Here is a 20,616-nt window from a genome sequence, read left to right as displayed (position 1 = left end):
TGCCAGCAGTGCTTACACCCATCCAATCAGTCATCATGCGGGTGTCAAACAATGGGGCTTCGTACAACTGAAAGTTGAAGATCACCTTATAGTGGTCATCGAAAGGAATGCGTTTTATTTTTTTACTCTGCTTAAATGGTTGAAGTGTAGCACCAATCGCTGTCCAGGCTACCAGTGCTAAAGAAGCGTGTGCGTGTGCCCTCAGTAGAAACTTGTACGAGGCAGGTGGCCGAACGCGAGCAACACACGTGACGGGGTTACCTTGGCAACCGAAACTGTCATTTCTTTCTCGGCCGCCAGCATGATAGTGGCTCCGTGGGCTTGTGACCTTTTCTGGTCGCCGCAAAGAGCGGAGTTTCCACTCCTAAAGGTTTCTTGCTCCATGGCCACCATGTAACTACATGACTTGACTTAGATGCCTCTCTGCCGCTTAAGCTTGTTCATCAAAGGGACCGTATCGTAGTTGCTGCTGCTTGTGAACATTTACATTATGCTTCATGTTACAAATTTTTATTCTCCCATGCAGGTCAGCCCATGAACCTGACTGTGTTGACGCTGGACATCTTGCAGTCCAACCAAAGGTGATGGACTGAGCCAGAGCTTGAAAAAACATCATCAGAGGACATAGCCCTGCAAGACCAGCTCTGCAGTTGCCAATGGCCTCCTTCCTTTTGTTCCATTAAGCCCTTTCTCCTCCCTCTCAGAGTTTTTGTTGAGACCGCGCGTGACGCAAGCCCCATCAAGTGTTGGTCAGTTCCTTTGTAACCATACCAGCTTCTGCGCCCCCCCCCCCCCCTACTTCTGTTGATACTTCACACTTCGACCCCCTGGCGTGCTTGTATACAAGGACTAAGATGTGGAATCGGCTGAGGCTCCCATCACGTTTGACCTTGGCACCCGGAAGGCTGCAGAAATAAAAAGCACATTATTGACATATGCAGGTATGCGTCTTTCTTTCTTCTTTTTTTTTTTTCCACCATGGTGTGGGCGGTTTGTGCCGTGACAACACCCAAGGTAAGAAGCCAGCATCTACGCTGTTTTAAACTGACTTTATTGGGCAGGTGAGTATTTGGTCATCGCAATACCAAAGCTTCATTGCTGCCGTTTATATATATAAATATATATTTCTTTTCAGAAGGCTGCGTGCGTAAAAATAAAGCAGGAAGCAGAAAATATACGCCGATGGATCGAACTGGGAGCTAAGAGCTTTGTCGCCGTTACTCTGCATAGACTGGCAAGCTCTGCACGGAACTGTCAAGGTTGTGTCTTTTACGTTGCCATTTTGCTGCGCTTTTCAAAAATGGCCGTAGCCTCGCTACGCCCATGTTTTGGTACGCGTGCTCTACGAGAAGTAGTGCAGTAACGGGCCGCCACGAAACGAGCAAATTTTTGTTGTAAACATAAAATAGGCTACGTACGTCAGTTTTAGCTTCACAGGAGCTTGTTCTGCCTTAAGTAGCACCGCACTAGTGCATTTTTAGATGACCGTGACTATTTAGACAACATTCGCTACATCGTACTGTGTAGTTGCGCGTGTGTGTTTTGATAAGCAAGAAAAGTGCGGCGATCACATCACGCGCCGAGAAAAAATAGCTTGTTAATCATTTCGCTGACTGACTGACGCTGTGTTTGATCAGCCATGTCGTTCCGAGACCCCCGAGGGTAAGCGGAAACGTTTTTCGTCTTCACCCATTCGCTCGCAATGCGGAAATCTTAACCGCGCATTACAAGGCCTGCGGGGTAAAATGGCTGCTTCACTTTCTGCTGGCTTCCCCCCTGACGTTGCTGTCTCACATTGCAATACCGGGGCGCGTTTTTTTTTTGTTTGCCCCCTTCATTAGGTCGCGCCTAATCGACCCGCAATCGGCGAATAAAAATTTCGAGTTTCACCGAGTACCCATTGTTCTTGCGTTTGCTGCACACCTCGACCACAATCACTGTGAAACGGGTAATTTGGGTCGCCGGCGGGTTCATTGATTTGCAATGCGAACCGGTTTCACGGTGCCGTCAAAGCGCAGGTTTCGCACAAACCATTCACTATGCATTCCCATTGGTCGGTAATAAACACTGCAGTGGCCCCTGTCCTGTGCGAAGTCGACCATCCGCCGAGGGCGCCCGTCTACGTGATCTCGAGCTGAAAGGAGATAAAAAAGTTAGGCCTAGCTGGTTCTTTTGCTCCGGATATCCACAGGGTCAGTGTTTTGACGTTTGGTTGCCCGGTCGCTCCGTGTGAAACTTTGCCTTGTCTGCGGTTCCAGTGTTGCCCTGTTCGGTGAGATTCTGTGGCGCAATTTTTTTGCGCATTGCTTGGCCGACGAAACGGCATCGACGCGCTACTGTGGGAGCCATAAACAGATTTCGTCGGGAGAACTCGACCTGCCCTTTAATTTGATCACTGTAAACGCCCGCTTTTTCGATGGTGCGCGGCGAGTTTTGCATGTAATGCTTCGAAGAGAATAGAAAACCGCGTCGTCTGATGGTTTTGTCTGTCGTGTCAGAACGCTGTGCCCTTGGACACAACCCCCCCCTCTACCCGTCGTTCGAGTGGAGCAGGCCCGTTGCAGCTCTGAAGCGTCAAACGCTGGTGTTCAACGCCGTATCTGTCAGTATTTCTCCGTCTGTTGTACAATAAAGTATGTTAGACCACTGGAAATGTCATTTGTTATTGTCGGTTAAAATCTGCTCCACGGAACGCCGTTTAAACCATGAAAGACAAAGAGAACGACCTAGTGTACTGTTCCCGGCAACTTCAATTTGACTGCACGCCACTGTGAGCCTTCAGGCACCGAGCAAGGTGTTTGTGTGCTACTACGTAGAGAGCGCTCGCGTCGGTTTGTTCCAGTTGGCTTTTTTGTAATGTGTTGTTGGGCACTATGCCAGAGGTAAGGGGACTTTACCTGTAAGCTCTGATGTCTTTGTGAATGCCAACTTTCGGTTGCACAAGTTCATTCATGTATCTGCCTATGCATTGAAGCTGCCAGTTTTGCTTCGATAAAAAAGCAAAAAAAAAAAGGAAGAGCTGATACGTCTCATGGTTGCATGGTTATGACCTGATGGTGGGAATTTCCAAACCCAAATTTCGCTATTTATACGAGACCAGTGTTCCACATGCACTGCTGTTTTGACAGCATGTCACTACTTTCAGGATGAGGGAAATGCACCACCTGTGGCAGATTGCCTGTAAAAATGCTGAAAATTAAAACATTTGTAAATTTTTACTTGTACATTGCATCATTGGGGCATCTGACAATTGTTATGCAACTGCATCTGCCTGAAATGAAACAGCAAAGCTAGGAGAGAATTCATGCTTATCGCTTCAATGCAGAGCAGTTTGCTGTGTAAGAAAGCAAGAAAATCGTACTTGTGCAGGTAAAACACGCAAGTGTGACTTGCACACAGTTAGCATGCAGCCGAGCTGTTCTTGTAGTAAATATGCAGACACTCCACCAAATTTTAGCCATCGCTGTGATGTTTGGTATATAAACGTGTATATAAATGTTTCATAAAAAACGGTAAGGCAGGAGTCGATCACAGTACCGCCAGCACGGGAATGCGGTACTCTAGCCATTATGCCACACACCGCATGCCTGAAGAGGCAGAATGTAACACCGTTCATAATTTCCTACATGCAAGTTGGTGCATGGAGATGCCTGGTGCATTTTCTGAATACAGACGGCTTCCCATTGGTCTCGCTTCGTGCACCGTCGATGTGAGGCTTCTGTAACACCACTGGTGGCAGTCTTCATCATCACGCCAACATTGTTAGAACATTTCGTAGCTAAAAGGGCACTGTTGCTCTTCTATCCAGCAGGAGTTGCCTTAACTGCTGCATTGCACCAAGGTTTCGCACCCGCATGTACTGTGAAACACTGCTTCAGGACTCTTTGCGCAATACTTTGCCCTTCAAGCAAAACTGCCCCCCCCCCCCCCCCCCTCCCTCTTGTTTTCGTCTTACATTTTTTTTTTCAGTATTTCTGATTAGTGATGTCATAAGAGGCACCAGAGGGTATAGGTGGCAGTATATTTATTTTATTTATTTGTTACTGCCAGCTTGACTAAAGCCCTAGGCAGGAGTCGCCGCCAAGGAAAAAATATAAGCATTTGCAAAGATCATTTCACATATACATTGTTGTAGCATTGTAAACACAGAACCAAAAAGGAAATGAAAACGGATAACCTAATGTATAAGAATTGTATGTCGCAAAGAACAGTAGTGTCACCAGAATACTGCCCGGGGGGGGGTCTGGTACTTGTTCAATCCAGCCCTGTTGATGTCCAACGCAAGTTATACCCCTGTCACATGGGAAGATTTAATGTCATTTGAATCGAACGGCATTTGATGCTTCGAATGCCATTCGGTCTCTTGCGGTGCTACACAGTAAAATATAATGGCATTCGCAAATGATAGCAATGACGCTCTGGAACAAAATTTTATTTCGGGTCCGCAGCCGCTGCAGCTGTAGCCATGGTACTGCACGTCAAACATCGACGAAGCACCACGAGAGTACACAACACCACTGCTGCCATTGCTAGACAAACACATCTAATATGGCCGACTGCTGGGACAGACTCCTGATACAAAGAGTAATGGCACTTGAGCACAGCCCGCGGCGAAAATATAATCGCGGCAAAAATAATTATTCCTTTTTATAAGTCTAAAAAAATATCTTCTGACTTTGCTGATGCATGCCTTATTTTTTCACGTTGCGTGTCGCTGTCTATCTAGGGTCCAGAGTACATTCGGTTCGAAATCGAATCCGAATGATTTCCTCTGACTCATTCGATGGAAAATGTCATTCCATTCAAATGACATTAAATTTTCCCGTGTAAATCCCGATTAGTGGGATTATATGTGAATGCCATTCAATTCTAATGACATTAAATCTTCTGTGTGACAGGGGTGTTAGTGATACCTTTTTGATACTGTACAAAGACTGATTTGGTTTGGTTAACTTTTGCATGGTTAGAGTTTTATGTAGTTATCATAGTAGGACAAGCGTGTTCTCGAGGACTGGCCAGGAATGGGGATACAAAATTAAGTAAATCAAAGAAGCAGTTAAATATAGTTCATCACTACATTAGCAGATTAGTGTGTTTTAGAGATGCATGCGAGCCGTCATTGTATGTAGGAAATTGTTTCCTTGTTATGCCGAAGAGATGTGGGCATACTCAGTCGGCATGCAAGGTTTATATAGCCCCATTCGAGCTGGTTCTTTCATTCGGTGCCTAGTAGCACCTGGGGACACCCAGTGCACCAAAAGTTGGCATTAAATGGCCAGAAACTGGCAAACCACAAAGTGGGAGGACGAGTGAGCGAAACCTATTGGTTTAAAAACCCACTGGCTCGTAATTTCAGGCTGCATGTCGCCGGGATCGTCCCACCAAAGTGCCGAGATGGTCCCACCTGCCCACATTAAAAACATGATGACTCAGGGTTTGGAGATCAGCATGAATGATGAGAGAAAGTATTTGAAATGAAGGTTTTGCTGGGTCTGGTTCCAGTGCTTATTGTCAGTTTTACAATGTGCCATTTGCAAGGCAGTAACTGGATACAGTGACCTCCAAAATTGTTGGTGCACTGCATGGTTTGATACACCACATGGCACACAAAGGAATGTGCACCGCTAACACTGTTAAAAAGACGCCTTGTTTCAACCATTAAATCTGTTTTGGACTATGCTTAAAGCCAAAAGTGAAAATAAGGCACGTCGTCCGTGCGCAGTTGAAGTTGATTAGCAGTCAGTCAGCGGTCATTTATAGAAAACATTGGAGTAGAGAGTAGTGGAAAAGGTAGAATGTGTGTGTGTGTGCTATAAATATATATTTCAATCTTTTTTTTTTTTTTTGTGCAGCTGCTGTCATGATGGGGATTAACATTAGAAATGAGGGACCAGGAAGCTGATTCAGAAAATGTTTAAGTAGCAGCCTTTGATTGCGCACACTCAATAATTACCATGGGGATGATGCATTGATGCAGACTTGCTTAGCGTATTGTGATCTCACTAGCTGAGCCATGAACTGGTAGTTCTGGCTTGCCTCGCTGATTTCGACTCTCTCTCAGCCTCTGGCATCATTGTGCTGTTGGAATAAGCAGGAGGCAGGCTTTGTAGCAATTATATCCCTGCTTTTCTTTTCTGACCGTTCATTTATTTAATTATAGCAGAATTTAAGGAACAAGGGGACCTAAAGTTAATGAGTTACTGTCAATCAAGTGTACAGAAGAATGCTGATTGAGGCATACAAAGGGAGTTTTTCTGTATGCAAAAGCCACTTTGGGACTTTATTCCTAAATCTCACCAATACCCACAAGGTACATGTACATTATAGAGGGGAATGCTAAGAAGACAAGAATACACTACAATGTTGAAAGCACAGTATAGAAAACAGGAATAGAGTTACAAGGCTGTGATAAAACAGAAATGCAACCTCAAGTATCACATCAGTGTATCATTAAATACATAGGCAACTTGTAGTGAGAAAAATTGTGTGATTCGATAGGCACTATTAATACGAATAGCAACAAGAAGGTGGAGTTACAGTAGTAGTTCATGTTAGCCAAATTAGTTTCACAGAGAGTGGAATTGTGGATATTTGCGAATTAAGGAAATGGGTTATTCTATTTGACAGAAGTTCTGGCAAGGAACAGCTGTTGACATGTAGCTGTGCTATGGTGCATTTTTGTATGAGTTGCATGGATTTGTATAGATTTTAGTCATTAACACATGACACACCAGCCTCATTGAGTTTGGTCACACAGTGCAACACAGCGGAGCAGAAAAGAAAATTGTTACTAAGTACTGTGCCCTGCTAAGTGTTAACTTCCTTCGCCAAGGCTTGGAAGTTATGTAAAGCATGCAGCAAGCTGTATTATAGTAGTAGCATCGATAATACTATCGATAGTGGTACTATAATAGTTCACTATTGACAGTAATATGAATAGTTGTGCAATTCTTGAATAGTGATATAATTAACTGGCCATCTGTAATGCTCAGTTCATGTAGTGGGGAAAAAGAAAACGTCACCAAGGTCATGTTGCATTGTTTACAGGCAATACATTGTGTGATTTTACATCATTGATAGTGCGCTATTGAAAGTGCTATTGGTAAGTTTTGTACTGTCAATAACTTTGCATAACTAATTCTTGCAATGCCTGCTCAGTCGCTCCGCAGTGCATGGAAGCCAGTGGTCCACTATGGTGGTGCCATATTCCCAGATTTGTTACTTTGCATGATGTGCAATGACAGAAAGTTGATGTGACTCTGAGCCCCAATAATTGTGGCCAGCTACTTGTGAAAGTTGCACCCTCTAAGTGACTCCAGTATAGGTTTAACTGGGCAGGCATTGAAAAAAAAAATACAGGAGGCTTGTTTAGGGGAAAAGAAACTAAGAAACCTTGAGAAGAAGTTATATAAAGACAGTGCAACAAGCAATTGTACAAGAAATTATAGGCTTAGCATTAAAAGAATTGGAGAGAAGCAGTGTGGACAATAGAGCAAGTGGTGGTTGCCGAAATTCTAGCTGAAAAGGAAGAAATGGGTTCTGCAAGAGCATGTAATGCATGGGAAAGGGAATTGTGGAATGGGTGCCAAGAGAGAGGAACTTTAGTTGGGGATGGCAGAGAACCAGGTGGAGCGGTAAAATGAGGAAATGGGTGCTGGCATACCGTGGAATCGGCTAATGCAAAACAGTGTGGGTGAGGGAGGCCGTCGTCCTGCAGTGGGCATTAATTAGGCCAACGACGAGCAAGCCAATGAGCAAGCGACATTGGACGGCTGGTGCAGGAGGGACAACATGAACCGTTGGGGACGAGGCGGTGACGACGGCCCACGCGGTAGCCTCAAGGGCAGGCAGCCTGGCGAGCGCCTGCGCAAGCCCAAGTGGGACCTGTCGCGGCTGCCCCCTTTCCAGAAGGACTTCTACAAGGAGCACCCCACCACTGCCCACAGGCCCAAGGTGAGGAGGCAAGGGCTGCAGCTGCAGCAGCTGCTGGTGGTGCTCTTCTGGGTTTTGCACATAGTGATCGCCATGCAAAGGGGCCAACAAGAAGACTGGGATTCGTGAGGGAACAGTGCACAAGGACGTAAATAGAACCGAGAGCTGCACTGGTATTTTTATAGCTCCTTTCCTTTCCCCCCATTTCATTTAACCCTGTTAAACAAAGGTATTGTGGTAACTGTGGTAACAGTGTGAAATTGATGAGAACGCAGTTGTTTATGAGACCATGTACAATTGAAGAGACGCGAGTTTTGTTTGGCAGATGGAGCATTGTGTCAATGAACGTGTAAGAAAGCATGAAGGCAAGGTGCAAAAAGGTGCAGGTGGGCTCTTGGCAATTCATTGCCTCGAGTGAAGGTGCCAACCACATTTTGATAAATCCTGTACTATAGTACATTGTGATCCAGAATAGTGTTGTCGCTTGATAGTAGAGGCCGTGAGGTATGCAGTGTGACAACACGGCCTGTGCTATCGCATTTAAGATTTCGTCTACTGAAAAGGAAGTAAGATTTTTAGTGGGTGCAAAGGACAGTAATGGCTGAAGGGTGTCTAGTGCACGATGCGTGGTGGTGTAATGTCTCTCTCTTGGTGTGTTTCTTTCCTTCTGTATGTACTGAGTGTATACTGTCAAGACAGCCTATATATATATATTTCCAAGTGGATATGCCTTGCAGTCTCACTGACTACAATTTGTAAATTGCAATATGTGCTGTAAGGTAGTGAGTCAAAAACATAAGTAGTTAATTTTAGTAATTCCTCTGTTATGCATTCCAATTTTTCATACAAATATAACGTCTGCCTCTTTTAGTGATCTAGCTCAAGTACTATAATTTTGCTATCTACCACAGGTGATCTTTCCAAAATTTTGTCAGTCTTAGCAGAAGCACCCAGTGTGTGTATGTGTGTGTGTATACACACACACATACTGACATGTATGCACATACCACACGTGAGCACTTTTTGCATTAAAATCAGTCGGACTTAGTGCTTCTTTTTCGTTAATCCTGTGTCCTCGTCAATTTTGCACTGCCTGTTAAGACAATCCCCCGTAGTAGGTATGAACCAGTGTTTGGCCACAAGAACAAAAGTAGTGGTAATAGTTTTATTAGATCAATGCAAAATACGTGTAAGCTTGTGAGGAGCAGCTTTCGGGCTGCTGCCCCTGCTTGTCATGTTCGTGGCACACAGTGCTCCATATTTATTGCTTCCTGCTTTACATCAGCCACGCACGCATACCTTGTTCCCAGCATGAAGTGGATGCATACCGGAAGCAGCACGACATCACCATCCGCGGCAAGGACGTTCCCAACCCCATTCTGACATTCGAAGAGGCTAACCTGCCGGGTGAGTTGCCCGGGGTTGTCCGACAAGCACCACCTGGTTTAATATTAAGACTTTTTGGCATAGCGTACGCAAAACCCTCCAGTACTTTAAAATAGTGGGTCCAGAATGTGCATGCTTAGAGCACTGTGAAGAGCTTTGCAGCTTATGTACACACGCTAACTTTTGGACTTATTGTTGTTGCTTTTCGTGGTTAGCATGGCTTGTGTAACAACTTGGCAATGCAGAGTCTGCCTGCTTCAATCTGAACTCAGTCTCATTTCTTGTTCTTTGTCGCGACTTCAAGACTTAACTGGTGAAATAATCTTTTGGTTAGTATTATCTCCCTTTGAGGATCAGATATTGATGTTGCTTTGTCATCATTGTTGAGATTAGCCATCTGTTCTGATGCTGCCAGGCCTAGCAAAAGCCATGAAAGTCTTTTGGTTTCTATATACTGGATAGTGCCACCACATTTGGCGTTGGCCATCCATTCGCCATGCGGAAGGCTCTACTGAAACCCTCAAGGAGGACATATTGGTTCCGTAGCTGTTTTGCATTTGTCTACGTAAACAGTTGAAATGCTAGCTATACTAAGGTCACCTATGTTACCTGCGCTCTGATGATGTAAAAGTGTCTATAAAAACAAAACTGATAGAATCTTGTTACATGTAATGGTTACAAGGTGCAGCTGGTGGTGGTAGCATTAGTTTGGGCGTGAAATGAATATGAGGCCTTGCACGGTGTGTTGTAATGGAAGTTAAGTATGGAATTTCACAATTCTGACCAGCAAGATTATTTCGACGTTCATGTGATGGTAGTGTTATGTTAGTGTACAGGAGGTTTAGACCAGCATCTGCATTCTTGCATATAAACGCACAACCTGCTGTCTGTACCACAAGTTAGGTCAAACATGAGTGCAGCTATTGAAAAAATTTCACGAAGGTCAAATTGTCCTCTGCCAAGGGCACTATGTTTTCTGGCTCTTATAACCTGTGTTCCACTGTACAAACAGTGCAAACAGGACAATGTGATGTGGACAGCAGAAGTGCTAACTTTTTTTCTCTCTCTTTGTTCTCTTTGAGCAAGTGCCAAGCTGTCAACTGGCATTTATTCACAGAAAGTGAAATACTAATACATCCAGTACAAGGGGCTGCCAGCATAACAACACAGTGTAGTAACACAAGTAAGAACCACGCACTATGCTTTCCGACCCTGACCGTATTGTTGCGCCCTGTAGCTTCTGGTACTTTCTAAGTTTCAAATTCTTTGAATAAATGCCAGTTGACAGTCCAGTGCTCGAGTAGCCCACGTTAATATCGTGCCATCATCTTTGGCGCTCGTATTACGTCAAGCCTAAACCAACAGGCTAACCCCATACTCCCTTTGGTTGTTGTGGTTTAAACCTGCTGATCTCTCCTGTCTTCCCCTCTTTCAGATTTCTGCATGTCAGCGATCCGTCAGGCGCAATACAACACCCCAACTCCCATTCAGGCACAGGGTTGGCCGATCGCCCTCAGCGGACGGGATATGGTCGGCATTGCTCAGACCGGTTCGGGCAAGACGCTCGCGGTAAGGGCTCTTCCTCGAATTCTCCCACGGGCACGGGCTGTTGTCTCTTGAGACGAATGTAGTGAAGCGGATGTGCTTTGCCGAGATGTGCGAGAATGTTCAGAAATGCTAAAGAGAAACGTGATTTGTAAATTACCCTTCCACTGTATCAAAAAAGGAAGCTGCTCTCACTGCGATAAGACGTGTGGTGAGCCAGAATAGACGCAGAAACGAAAGACAAGTGCCGACGCTGCCTTGGAATTCCCGACCGGCTTGCTGTGCCTTCGTAGATTTTGAAGCTGCCTGCTCTGGCCTGATGACGTGTGTGCGTGTGTGTTTTTATTGTTTTTTTTTTTTTTAATATAGACTACATTGTATTCTAAAGGAGCCATAGACTGAACTTGGGAAGTTACACGAACCCCTACAGAACCACAGCGGCCGAAATGCGAAAAGTACAGTCGCCGACCGATTTTCCGGACTCCAAAAATTCGGACATGCCCGATTATTCGGTCAGCTTCGCGGCACCACCGTTCTCCCCATAGACCATAATGTATAACAACTGCCGAAAGTTCGGACACCTTGCAGCCTCTCGTCTGATTTTTCGGACACTCCTTGAGTCAACTTGACCGAGGGCATCATGCACCGACTCTGACCGGCGCATAGTTCGACTTGCTGAACGCCATTTTTGTTTTGAACGGAGCCTCCTTGCTGCCCCACGAAGCGGCGCTACTGGAAATCCCCGCTCATCATCATCGTTTCTGCTTGGTTCGATAGAATGGGCGTACAGCAGTTCCGGTTTCAGCTTAGTAAGCCATGTCAAGACAATCCAGCAGCTGATTTGTTTCTTTCGCGCACGACGATGCGAGCAGGCCGCGTTTTTCGTTTGTGCGACTGGTGTCGGCACGATAGTGTTTGCTTTGTGTGCTGTGTCGAGGTTTCGGTGTTCCAACGCGGCGTACGGAAACATCGCGTCAAGTGTCTAATGGCGCCGACAGTGTGGGTGCCGGGGGGCCTAAGATTTGTCGCCTTCCGATGTGCTCCCTACTGACGCGGAAAAAGTTCTGCTGAGACCTGCGCAGTGGTTGCATTGCGATTCCGGACACCGTCTCATTTGAGAGTTTCACAGGTGCTGACACTGCTGTACTGACATGCGCAGAACTCGACGACGGCAAGATCATTCGTCAGGTTTCTGCTGCACCCATTCTCTATGCTGCACCGCCGGACGATGACTCCGAGTCGGAAGATGACGCACCATGTGCTACGCTGCTGTCGCATGCGGAATGTGCACAAGCAGTGACTGTGCTTTCAGCCGCCTATAGTGACCGTTCGACCCTCTCCGAGATTCAGGTTTATCTGATTGCGCGTAAACGGAACAGCGTGCAACGGCGCACTCACGATTTCTTCAAGCCTACTGCAGAGCCCGAATAAGTGCGTGGAAATAAAGGATTTCATTTTTTTTTCTTAATCTGCTTTTTCGGACACCTGTTTATTCGGACATTTCCGCAGTCCCCGTGAGGTCCGAATAAACGGTCGGCGACTGTACTTCGCAATTCCTGGCATCACACTCACATACTGGCCCTGTGGTTTCGGCGCAACATTTATAAATGATACTTAGACCATCATTTTCTCCTCTGATTATCTACCTATTCTGAAAAATCAACGAAGGTGAAGTTCTTGAAGAATATTTTATCAGTCTAAACTGGTTCAGTGTTCCTCCTTAGTGCCTATGTGGAGTGTGCTGTGTTTGTTTGCAAAAATCACTAATCTGGCAGGTAGGCAGCACATTCGTCGCTCTCACCGCACGCAGTATAAATTTAGATTGCTAGTTTAGTTTCTGAAGCTCACTGGGTCGTGCCATGCCGAGTATGCAAGTTCTCGTCTGATCGCCGAACCTAAGCAGTGCAGTGTTCGAGTGCTGGGATGCGGGACCGACCACTTGGCCATGCCATATGATGGTCCGATGTTGGCCAAGTAAACGAGAAGTCTGCTTCAAGAAAGAGCGTTGTTGGCAGGAGACGCCTTACCGCTCCCAGCCTAAACAAGAGCTGCATGTTATAGCTTAGTAAGATGCAAATTACAAGTTTTAATTGTATTCCATATTCAAAAGGTGAAAGTCATGCTCTGGAACCAGGGCACTTTCACTGTGGCAATAATGGTCCTTGATAGTAGTATCTTCGTAATCACCGCATGTGTGTGTGTGTGTGCGTGCGCTTGCGTGTGTGTGCACGTATTGATGTCTTTCGTCCTTCTCTCTCTGCAGTACATCCTTCCAGCAATCCTCCACATCAGCCACCAACCTTACTTGGAGCGTGGTGATGGCCCCATCGTGAGTGAACTGCCTGGCGAAATTTTTAAAAGTGACGCACGCTTGTGCTGCATTGCCACTTCTGCCAACTCTCCCGAATTTTTCATGAACTTCAAGCATTAGGGCTCGTTATATAATTTTGTAAATTTTGCATCATGTTTTTCGAAAAATACCGTTTGTAAAAATGTTTAGTTCATCTGCCGCCAAAGCTTTAGACTATTGGTGGTGCAAGTGGGGTACAGTCGATTCTCGTTAATTCGAACACGCTTAGGTCGAACTTCCAGTACCGTCGAACCCGGCTATAACGAATTCGCAAAAAAATGCCTATCAGTCCGATATAGAGCATAATTCAATATAAGCCTGCTAAATAATTGGATGTCATAAAAGCACATTCCATTTACAAAATTACTTTAGTAATGAAACTAGCTTAGTTTTGCACGAAATAGTCCTATATTTTCTTCTGCTGGAGCAATTTCGCTACCTACGACGCAAGCACTTTTCCACATGGCCGCAACTTTCCGCATTCGTGTAGAAGCACTGGACTAGTGCACGGTGCATGCCACAGGCATCGGGTCGCGAGTTTGGCTGCTTTAGCTCTAATCTCCCCCTTATTCTTCATGATCGTGATGAGAGTGCTCCTCGGAATCTTGTACGCTGAGGGGATATCCGACTTCTCACCGCGTTTGACCCGATTTATGATTTCGAGCTTCACGACGAAGGCGCTTCATCACAGCAACACTGTGGGAGAAGACCCACATAGCACGCACACAATGAGCCAGAAAAGCAGCAAGACAACTCGCACTTTCGGCATCTTTCGGCGTCTTGCACAACGAGAGCACAAGAGCCTCTGATTGGCTGTCTGAGCAAGCGCTGCGGGCGGGCCAGGATCATATTTAGCAGGGGGATGTCGATGGCTCGTCCGAGGCAGCGTGGTCACGTTAAGGAGACCAGTTTGTTGGAGCCGCGCCGCCGAGTTTTTCCGTCGCCGCGAGGGAAAGCCAACTTCCGGGAGCACTTTCTGCCAACCGACATTCTATATGTCGGGAGTCACTGCTATTTTTGTTCGATGTAAGCGTAATTTTTGCTATATATACTCGTAACTATACCGTGTCCAGAAATTGTTCGATATATAGTATAGTTCGATGTAAAAGGATTCGATATAGTCGGGTTCGACTGTATATTCGAACTGAAGCCTTGGTCCTATCAAAGTTATGTGTAAACCATCGGGGCGAAATGCCCCGCAATTGGAGCGCCTAAGCATTTGCAACGGTTAATTTGAACATCCCGCTCTCCGACAATGCTCTCATCAGCACACCAAATCATGCGACCAGCATTGCTCTGACCCCCCCATAGAGGAAAGGCTTAGGAGAGACCCCTCAATGCCAAGTATGAAAAATGTGGCAGAAATTTCATCTGCTTTCAAATGATCGAAGAATGCGCTCTGCGGAGGGATCGGTCCTTGGCCGATTTTTTTCGGCCTGCTTGCCGCCAGAGGAGACCAGTAAGAGTGGCCCTTACAGTGACATACGCATGGGAAAATGGTGTCGCACGGACCCTCCCAACCGCTCTATTCGCACTGGCATCTGGTTCAGCAGGACTGCTTGTTTCGTGCTATCGTCTGCTCGCATCAGTTCTCGCTAGAGCTTGTTCTGGTTGGCTTGGTCGGTCTCGTTTGCGCTTGTTTTTTTTTTTACGACACATCTAAACTGAGGAGTCCCTATGGAAAGGTTGTTGGAGTCAGTGCGCCATATCCGATTCTGTACGACAAGACAGACTCTGAATACAAGGACGTTAAGACGACACCCAGTACCTCATTCTCCTTGTATTTCAAACACGGCGACGCCGCAACAGAAGGGAGCACACCAGCATGATTATGATAAGTGGCAATGACTTCGTCATCTTGATAAGACATGGCTTGCGCTAAGAACGCAGAAGGTAACTACAGCTCTGATCTGTCAGCAGACAAAGAGAAAAAAAAAAAAACGTGAGCACACAGAGGCAAGCAGCAGTGGAGGCCCAGTCCCGACCTCGGCGACTCTGCTGCTTCTGTGGCAGCAGGTGGCAGAGGTAATTAGCGCCATCCAGCAGGCTGGGGGGAAAGCAAATCCGCTTGCCTCCTGCCCTTCCTCGCAACTACGCTTCCTTCGCCCTCCCTCCAGAAAACGAAAGTTTAAGGAGTGGGCTGAGTTGGCGCCGGGCCAAAACTTTTTTGTTTTCTGCCATTATCAGGAAGCGAGTGTTCGCCGGTGTGGGCAGTTTCATGGTCCTTGCTCACTGTGTGCTTGCGTGCCGTGATATTTCGCAACTCGCACCATTCGTATATCGTGCTATGGTGGACGAATACTTCAAAAACGAGTCCTTTTAATTTGAGCGAATCAGCGGGCGCTTTTCGAGTTCGAATTATTGCGATTCGACCGTACTTGCTTTAAGCACGTGATGAGAAATTCCCGAAGCAAGCAAAATCAACAGCAGTCGCTAGAAGGGTCACTGTGATATAAAAAACAAAATATTGCTCGTTAGTCTTGGCTGCTCCAAGTTTCACAGCTGCTTGTGGGCTGCATCTAAAGCTAAACCATTGTTGTGCGTCTATTCCACAAAAAGGCTTCTAAAGCTTGCCTCGAGGCAAGCTAAGAAATGTATGCTGTCCCCCCCCCACCCCCCACCCCGCACACACACACTGGTACATATAGTTTGTAAACACATGCATGCATCTTTTTTTCCCAATTGCTTGGCAGTTGACAAAATAATAATGAATGAAATAGTAGTATAGTAGTAGAACCACTTATGTATATCCTTTTTTTGTTAAGACACGTTCGAGTCTGGCAACACTGACAGCTACGCAGCGGCATCTGCCTACTTTTCACTCCGTGTAGTTGGCCCAAGCCACCGGTCGATTTCCGGCTGGGCCACCGGCTGGGCCATGTTGGCATTTTCTTGTGGCCCCTGTGTCTTTGGATGTGATGCCGGTGGGGTGAATAAAGTGGTTCCACGTGGAAACGTGACAGCAGCACACATAATTTGTGCTATGGTGTGGTTGCGCGCACACAGGCCTTGGTGGTGGCCCCCACGCGAGAGTTGGCCCAGCAGATCCAGCAGGTGGCGGCGGAGTTTGGCAGGGCCTCCCGCATCCGCAACACGTGCGTCTTTGGCGGCGCACCCAAGGGACCACAGATCCGTGACCTCGAGAGGGGTGAGTGCACCCGTGCCCTTCGAGCCTAAGAAAAAGTCTCGATAAGTACGGGGCAAGAGCGTCGAGCCCATGACGGCACCTCTGACATTCGTAAACATTCTAAAATAGATTGTGCCGAAACCATCGACAATGATGCTCAGTGTAAGTGAATTGCCTGAACAAACGAATGCTTTTGCCGAGTTCGACCGCCAACGAGCCACAAAGACGGCTGAAAGAGACTGGGAAAGCTATTCGCTTTAAAAGCATATCCATATGTGATAGCAGAATAAGCAGTGTGCTGATATGCATGTTGCTTGTCTGTTATAATAGAGCTTCGAGATTTTTTTATCTTTCCTTGGCTCGTGGTAAAAAACAAAACAAATCTGTTTTGCATCTGCTACAACACTGTGCTAGGTGGGGCCGCTGCCGCCCCCTCCCTGGTCTGTCGTGCCGACGCGCCACCCCTTGCCCTCTGCCTCTTTCCCAGGAGTGGAGATCTGCATAGCGACCCCCGGCCGTCTGATCGACTTTCTGGAAGCGGGCAAGACAAACCTGCGCCGCTGCACGTACCTGGTGCTGGACGAGGCGGACCGCATGCTGGACATGGGCTTCGAGCCGCAGATACGCAAGATCGTCGAGCAGATTCGGGTGCGTAGGCGCATCTGCGAACTTTCCGATTGCGGAGGAACGACTTCGTGGTGAATTCCGGATTTGTCATTCTGAAGCATCTGGGGTCAGTGACACCCTGAGAATTCAGTGGCAAATCCACTGCAGTTCAGGTCGAAGAAAGATTGTGTGCAGGTGTCGGCCGATCATTCTTGTTCGTTTCCGTGATGTCACGGTGGGCATGACTTGGGAACTATTTTTACGAGAGTAAGCAGAGGGAGGTTCAGTGCAGTTTTGTGGGCAGAGTTCATATTGACTTTTAAGTATTCATCAAGTGCACTTGAATCCATGAAGTTGTTTTGCTTAGGTGTTGCAAATAAGCAAGTCAGAGGAAAATGTGATGCTCCTCACTGGATCACAGTGAAAGTTGTCAAACACATGTTGTGACGAGTTTGGTAACGTTGTGTGTGTGTGCTAGCATTACTTGTTCGAAAGTTTAAAAGGGAGTGTATAGGGTAGTGTCCAATGTGACAAAAGCAAGTCGCTAAGTTTGTGAATTCTTTCTGGTGCATGTGCCACTGTGGTGTGCACCTCCAGTTCCTGTCGGCTATTGTAGATCACCGTTCGATTTGTTGCATGGGGGCTTGTTGCCCCCAGTGCATTAGAACTGTACTGTCTGCCCTGGGACGTGTACTGCCCTGCTAAATGCAACGTGCCCGTGCCACGCAGCCTGACCGTCAGACGCTGATGTGGAGCGCCACCTGGCCCAAAGAGGTGCGCTCGCTGGCAGAGGACTTCCTCAAGGAGTACGTGCAGATCAACATCGGGGCGCTGCAGCTGTGTGCCAACCACCGCATCCTGCAGATCATCGACGTCTGCCAGGAGTCCGAGAAGGACACCAAGTGAGCAGCTGGCACATGCACTGTTCCATATTTCCAGCACATTGCTAGGCAGCAGCCACCGTGGATGTACGCACGTGCACAAACGTTTTACGGAGCGCTGAATCAGAGAAAAGAAGCAGAGTTTAGTCGCATGCAACACATTGTGGGCCACCACATCCGTCGCCTAAAATTTCAGGCCAAGGGGCAAAGTTACAAGGAAATGTAACTCTGTCACATATTTCATGCTCCAAAGGCTTTCGTGATTGGCTGTACATTCAGTGCTGCATGTCAGGTAGCAAGACGGAATGTATAAGTTGGGGGGAAACGCCTTGTCAGATATTTGGTACCAGTTGCAGATAAGCATTAGATGCGAAGGTGCTTAGACTGAGCCCTCTTTGGCAGCCATGTTAGTTGCATTTGCTTCAGGCGACAGCTGAAGCATGAGCGGCACTTTGGTTTTGTACTTTTAAGAGGAGTTCCCTCGGTGACACTTGGTGCGTCACGGCTGTGATTCATATTTAACCCTCTGTTGTAATTGCTAAATGCTTCAATTGGCTAGGCATTTCGTAGCTTCTTCAGCGCTTGCTGGTTTTACGTGGTGATTGCTTCACCAAGATTGAGAACCCCAAAGTCTGACCTTTGAGAGGTGCTCTGTATCTGTAGTTTACTAGTTAACAAAATGTCTGGGTCTTGGGAGCAGCATGTCAGAGTTAACTGAATTCATCCAGAACGGAATTCAGTGTAAATCTGAAAAACTAAACTTGGTACACACAGACTTGTCAGGTCCAAACATTCATCTGGGTAGTAATCAATGGGTCACTCGTAAATGAGCATTTCCCTACATACTCTACAGGACTGTGCATATGTGGTGAAAACTGGAGATGTTAAAAAAATCACAGACACGTGTGGTCTGGTAGGAAAGTAGGTGGCAGAAGTGTGCAATTGGCATTTAAGGGGGGACACGGCTCCTTGCGGCGAAAAAATCGCGAAAAAATCGATTTTTTGAAAACGAAATTTTCGATATCTACAGCTAATATTCCTTTCATTCACCAAGTTTCGAATCTCGGGGAAGAGTATTTCGTCCGCAATATCAATTTGTAACATCACTGTGAGCTGTATTCCGCGCAAAAACAGCCCTTTTTATCGCGGCGCGTAGCTCTTTTTCTACGCGCGCGATCGCAGCCATCTTGGTCTCGTTGGAAAGAGGAGCCTTCCTTCTTTAATTTCCCGCCAAAAGTGACTCCGTCGGTACGCCAGTGACGTTGAAATCCGGGGAGAAAAAAAGCCCGAACGCGCGATCCGATTCGTTGACTAGCGCACGTGACCAAAAACGCGTGCTGTGGTTGGCTGCGCGAGGTTCCCATCGTCTGCTTTATGTGCCCCCAGACATGTGGAACTGGAAAGGAACTCATTCTTGTCCTAGTTAGTGCTTACCGAAGGACACATTTACCACCACAGAGACTAGTGCAAAGCAGAGAGAACACAAACGACGACATGGGCAGTGATATTTAGTTATTCTATTCTAGGGACAAACATGGGAGTATATACTCAAAGAGGCAGTATGGGAAGGAGATTGAGATTTTAGGAAAATAGGTGGGAGTGCACATCAGTCCATGGAAGCACGTTATGTCAAGAAGGAACATTCACACTGCATCATTGAAGCTTCGCACTTTGCGTCTTCGGAAACACCTTCTATGGCAACTGGTTGTTCCGGCAGACATTTATTCTAGTAGCCACGCTTCTGTGGTACTGTTCATTATGCTGTTTTATTTCATTAGAATGTTTCAGATTAGGGAAGCTCTGCTCGGTTCTTGGTGGGACCCAAGCGGCCTGCTTGCGCTAGCAGAACGCCAGCCGTTAGCCCTCTTTAATCTGGATATCTCTAATGTTGCATTCTGCACATGCCGTCTCTTCGTGTATGTATTCGTGCGTTATGTGGAGCTTGCCTTGCCAATGATGTCTGACAGAGAGCTCTGAATGTGTTGACACGTCTTGTTGATTGCCTGTTGTTTTTCTTTCTCTCCCATCACCCTCCCACACCCACACGCGCGAGCGAGCGATTGCGTGGCTCTTGCACCCTGGCGCCTGCTTTCGGCGTGACGGACTGGCCCGTAGCACCACTTGTGGCGCTTGCCCTCTGCACTGTGCTTTGAGAAGGGAGGCTGCAGAGGCCTGCCCTCCGGCCTTACCCTCTCAAAAGATGGACGCTTTCGAGCACGAGCCAGTCTGCCACTACTGGCAGTTCATTTTTCTTCTGCAAACCTTTTTTTTTTTTTTTTTTTCCTTCGTCATTTCTCAAGGGGGGCACTCCAGTTGTGAGCGTTACATTCTGAAGCCTTTTGTTAGGCCTATCACGGCTGCACACTTCAGTTTTGAGCACACGTGATTAAGCACGGGTTAGGCCTAATGTGGTGGCAGATAATTTGATGGCTCCCATTACAGGAACTGCACAGAATACAACATGTTTTTTTTTTTTATCCCATTGTTGTTATGAACAATGGTTAACACTACCTATATTGAAATTTTTACCTGCACAGCAGGTTTTAACACCAATGATTGAGTGGGGCTCAGTGGTTTATTGTTAAATAAATTGTAGTCAACGCCTCTTTCAGAATGTGTTATGATTGAAGAAACATGATGCCGAGTGTTTTTGGAGCAATATTCTTGCAGTAATGACTGACACACATTTGCCTAGCTGCTTTTACATACCTCTCGCATATATTTATGGCTGACATAAAGTGTTTGGCCATCAAGCAGTACTGTCCATGATTTCTTTTTTTTTTTCTTTG

General features: G+C 46.6%; 2 protein-coding genes across 3 annotated transcripts in view; both read left to right on the top strand.

Moving 5' to 3' along the window:
- The window catches only part of LOC126526434 (uncharacterized), a 44,855-nt gene extending 43,921 nt beyond the window's left edge, over window positions 1–934 (top strand). For both annotated transcript variants that reach the window (XM_050174355.3, XM_050174353.3), the window contains one exon: window positions 527–934. In XM_050174355.3, the coding sequence (XP_050030312.1) occupies window positions 527–585 (59 nt within the window). In that variant the 3' untranslated portion in view covers window positions 586–934. The remainder of the gene's footprint in view (window positions 1–526) is intronic.
- A 590-nt stretch (window positions 935–1,524) lies between these two features.
- The window catches only part of LOC126526426 (probable ATP-dependent RNA helicase DDX5), a 33,415-nt gene continuing 14,323 nt past the window's right edge, over window positions 1,525–20,616 (top strand). The window contains exons 1-8 of the mRNA XM_050174341.3: window positions 1,525–1,662; window positions 7,782–7,953; window positions 9,243–9,339; window positions 10,754–10,887; window positions 13,127–13,192; window positions 16,220–16,361; window positions 16,828–16,988; window positions 17,676–17,848. Of these exons, the coding sequence (XP_050030298.1) occupies window positions 1,640–1,662; window positions 7,782–7,953; window positions 9,243–9,339; window positions 10,754–10,887; window positions 13,127–13,192; window positions 16,220–16,361; window positions 16,828–16,988; window positions 17,676–17,848 (968 nt within the window). The 5' untranslated portion in view covers window positions 1,525–1,639. The remainder of the gene's footprint in view (window positions 1,663–7,781; window positions 7,954–9,242; window positions 9,340–10,753; window positions 10,888–13,126; window positions 13,193–16,219; window positions 16,362–16,827; window positions 16,989–17,675; window positions 17,849–20,616) is intronic.

The sequence above is a fragment of the Dermacentor andersoni genome, chromosome 8 (assembly GCF_023375885.2).
Source record: "Dermacentor andersoni chromosome 8, qqDerAnde1_hic_scaffold, whole genome shotgun sequence".
Lineage (NCBI taxonomy): Eukaryota > Metazoa > Arthropoda > Arachnida > Ixodida > Ixodidae > Dermacentor > Dermacentor andersoni.
Note: the sequence above shows the minus strand (reverse complement) of the source record. Positions and strands in the feature narration are given on the sequence as shown.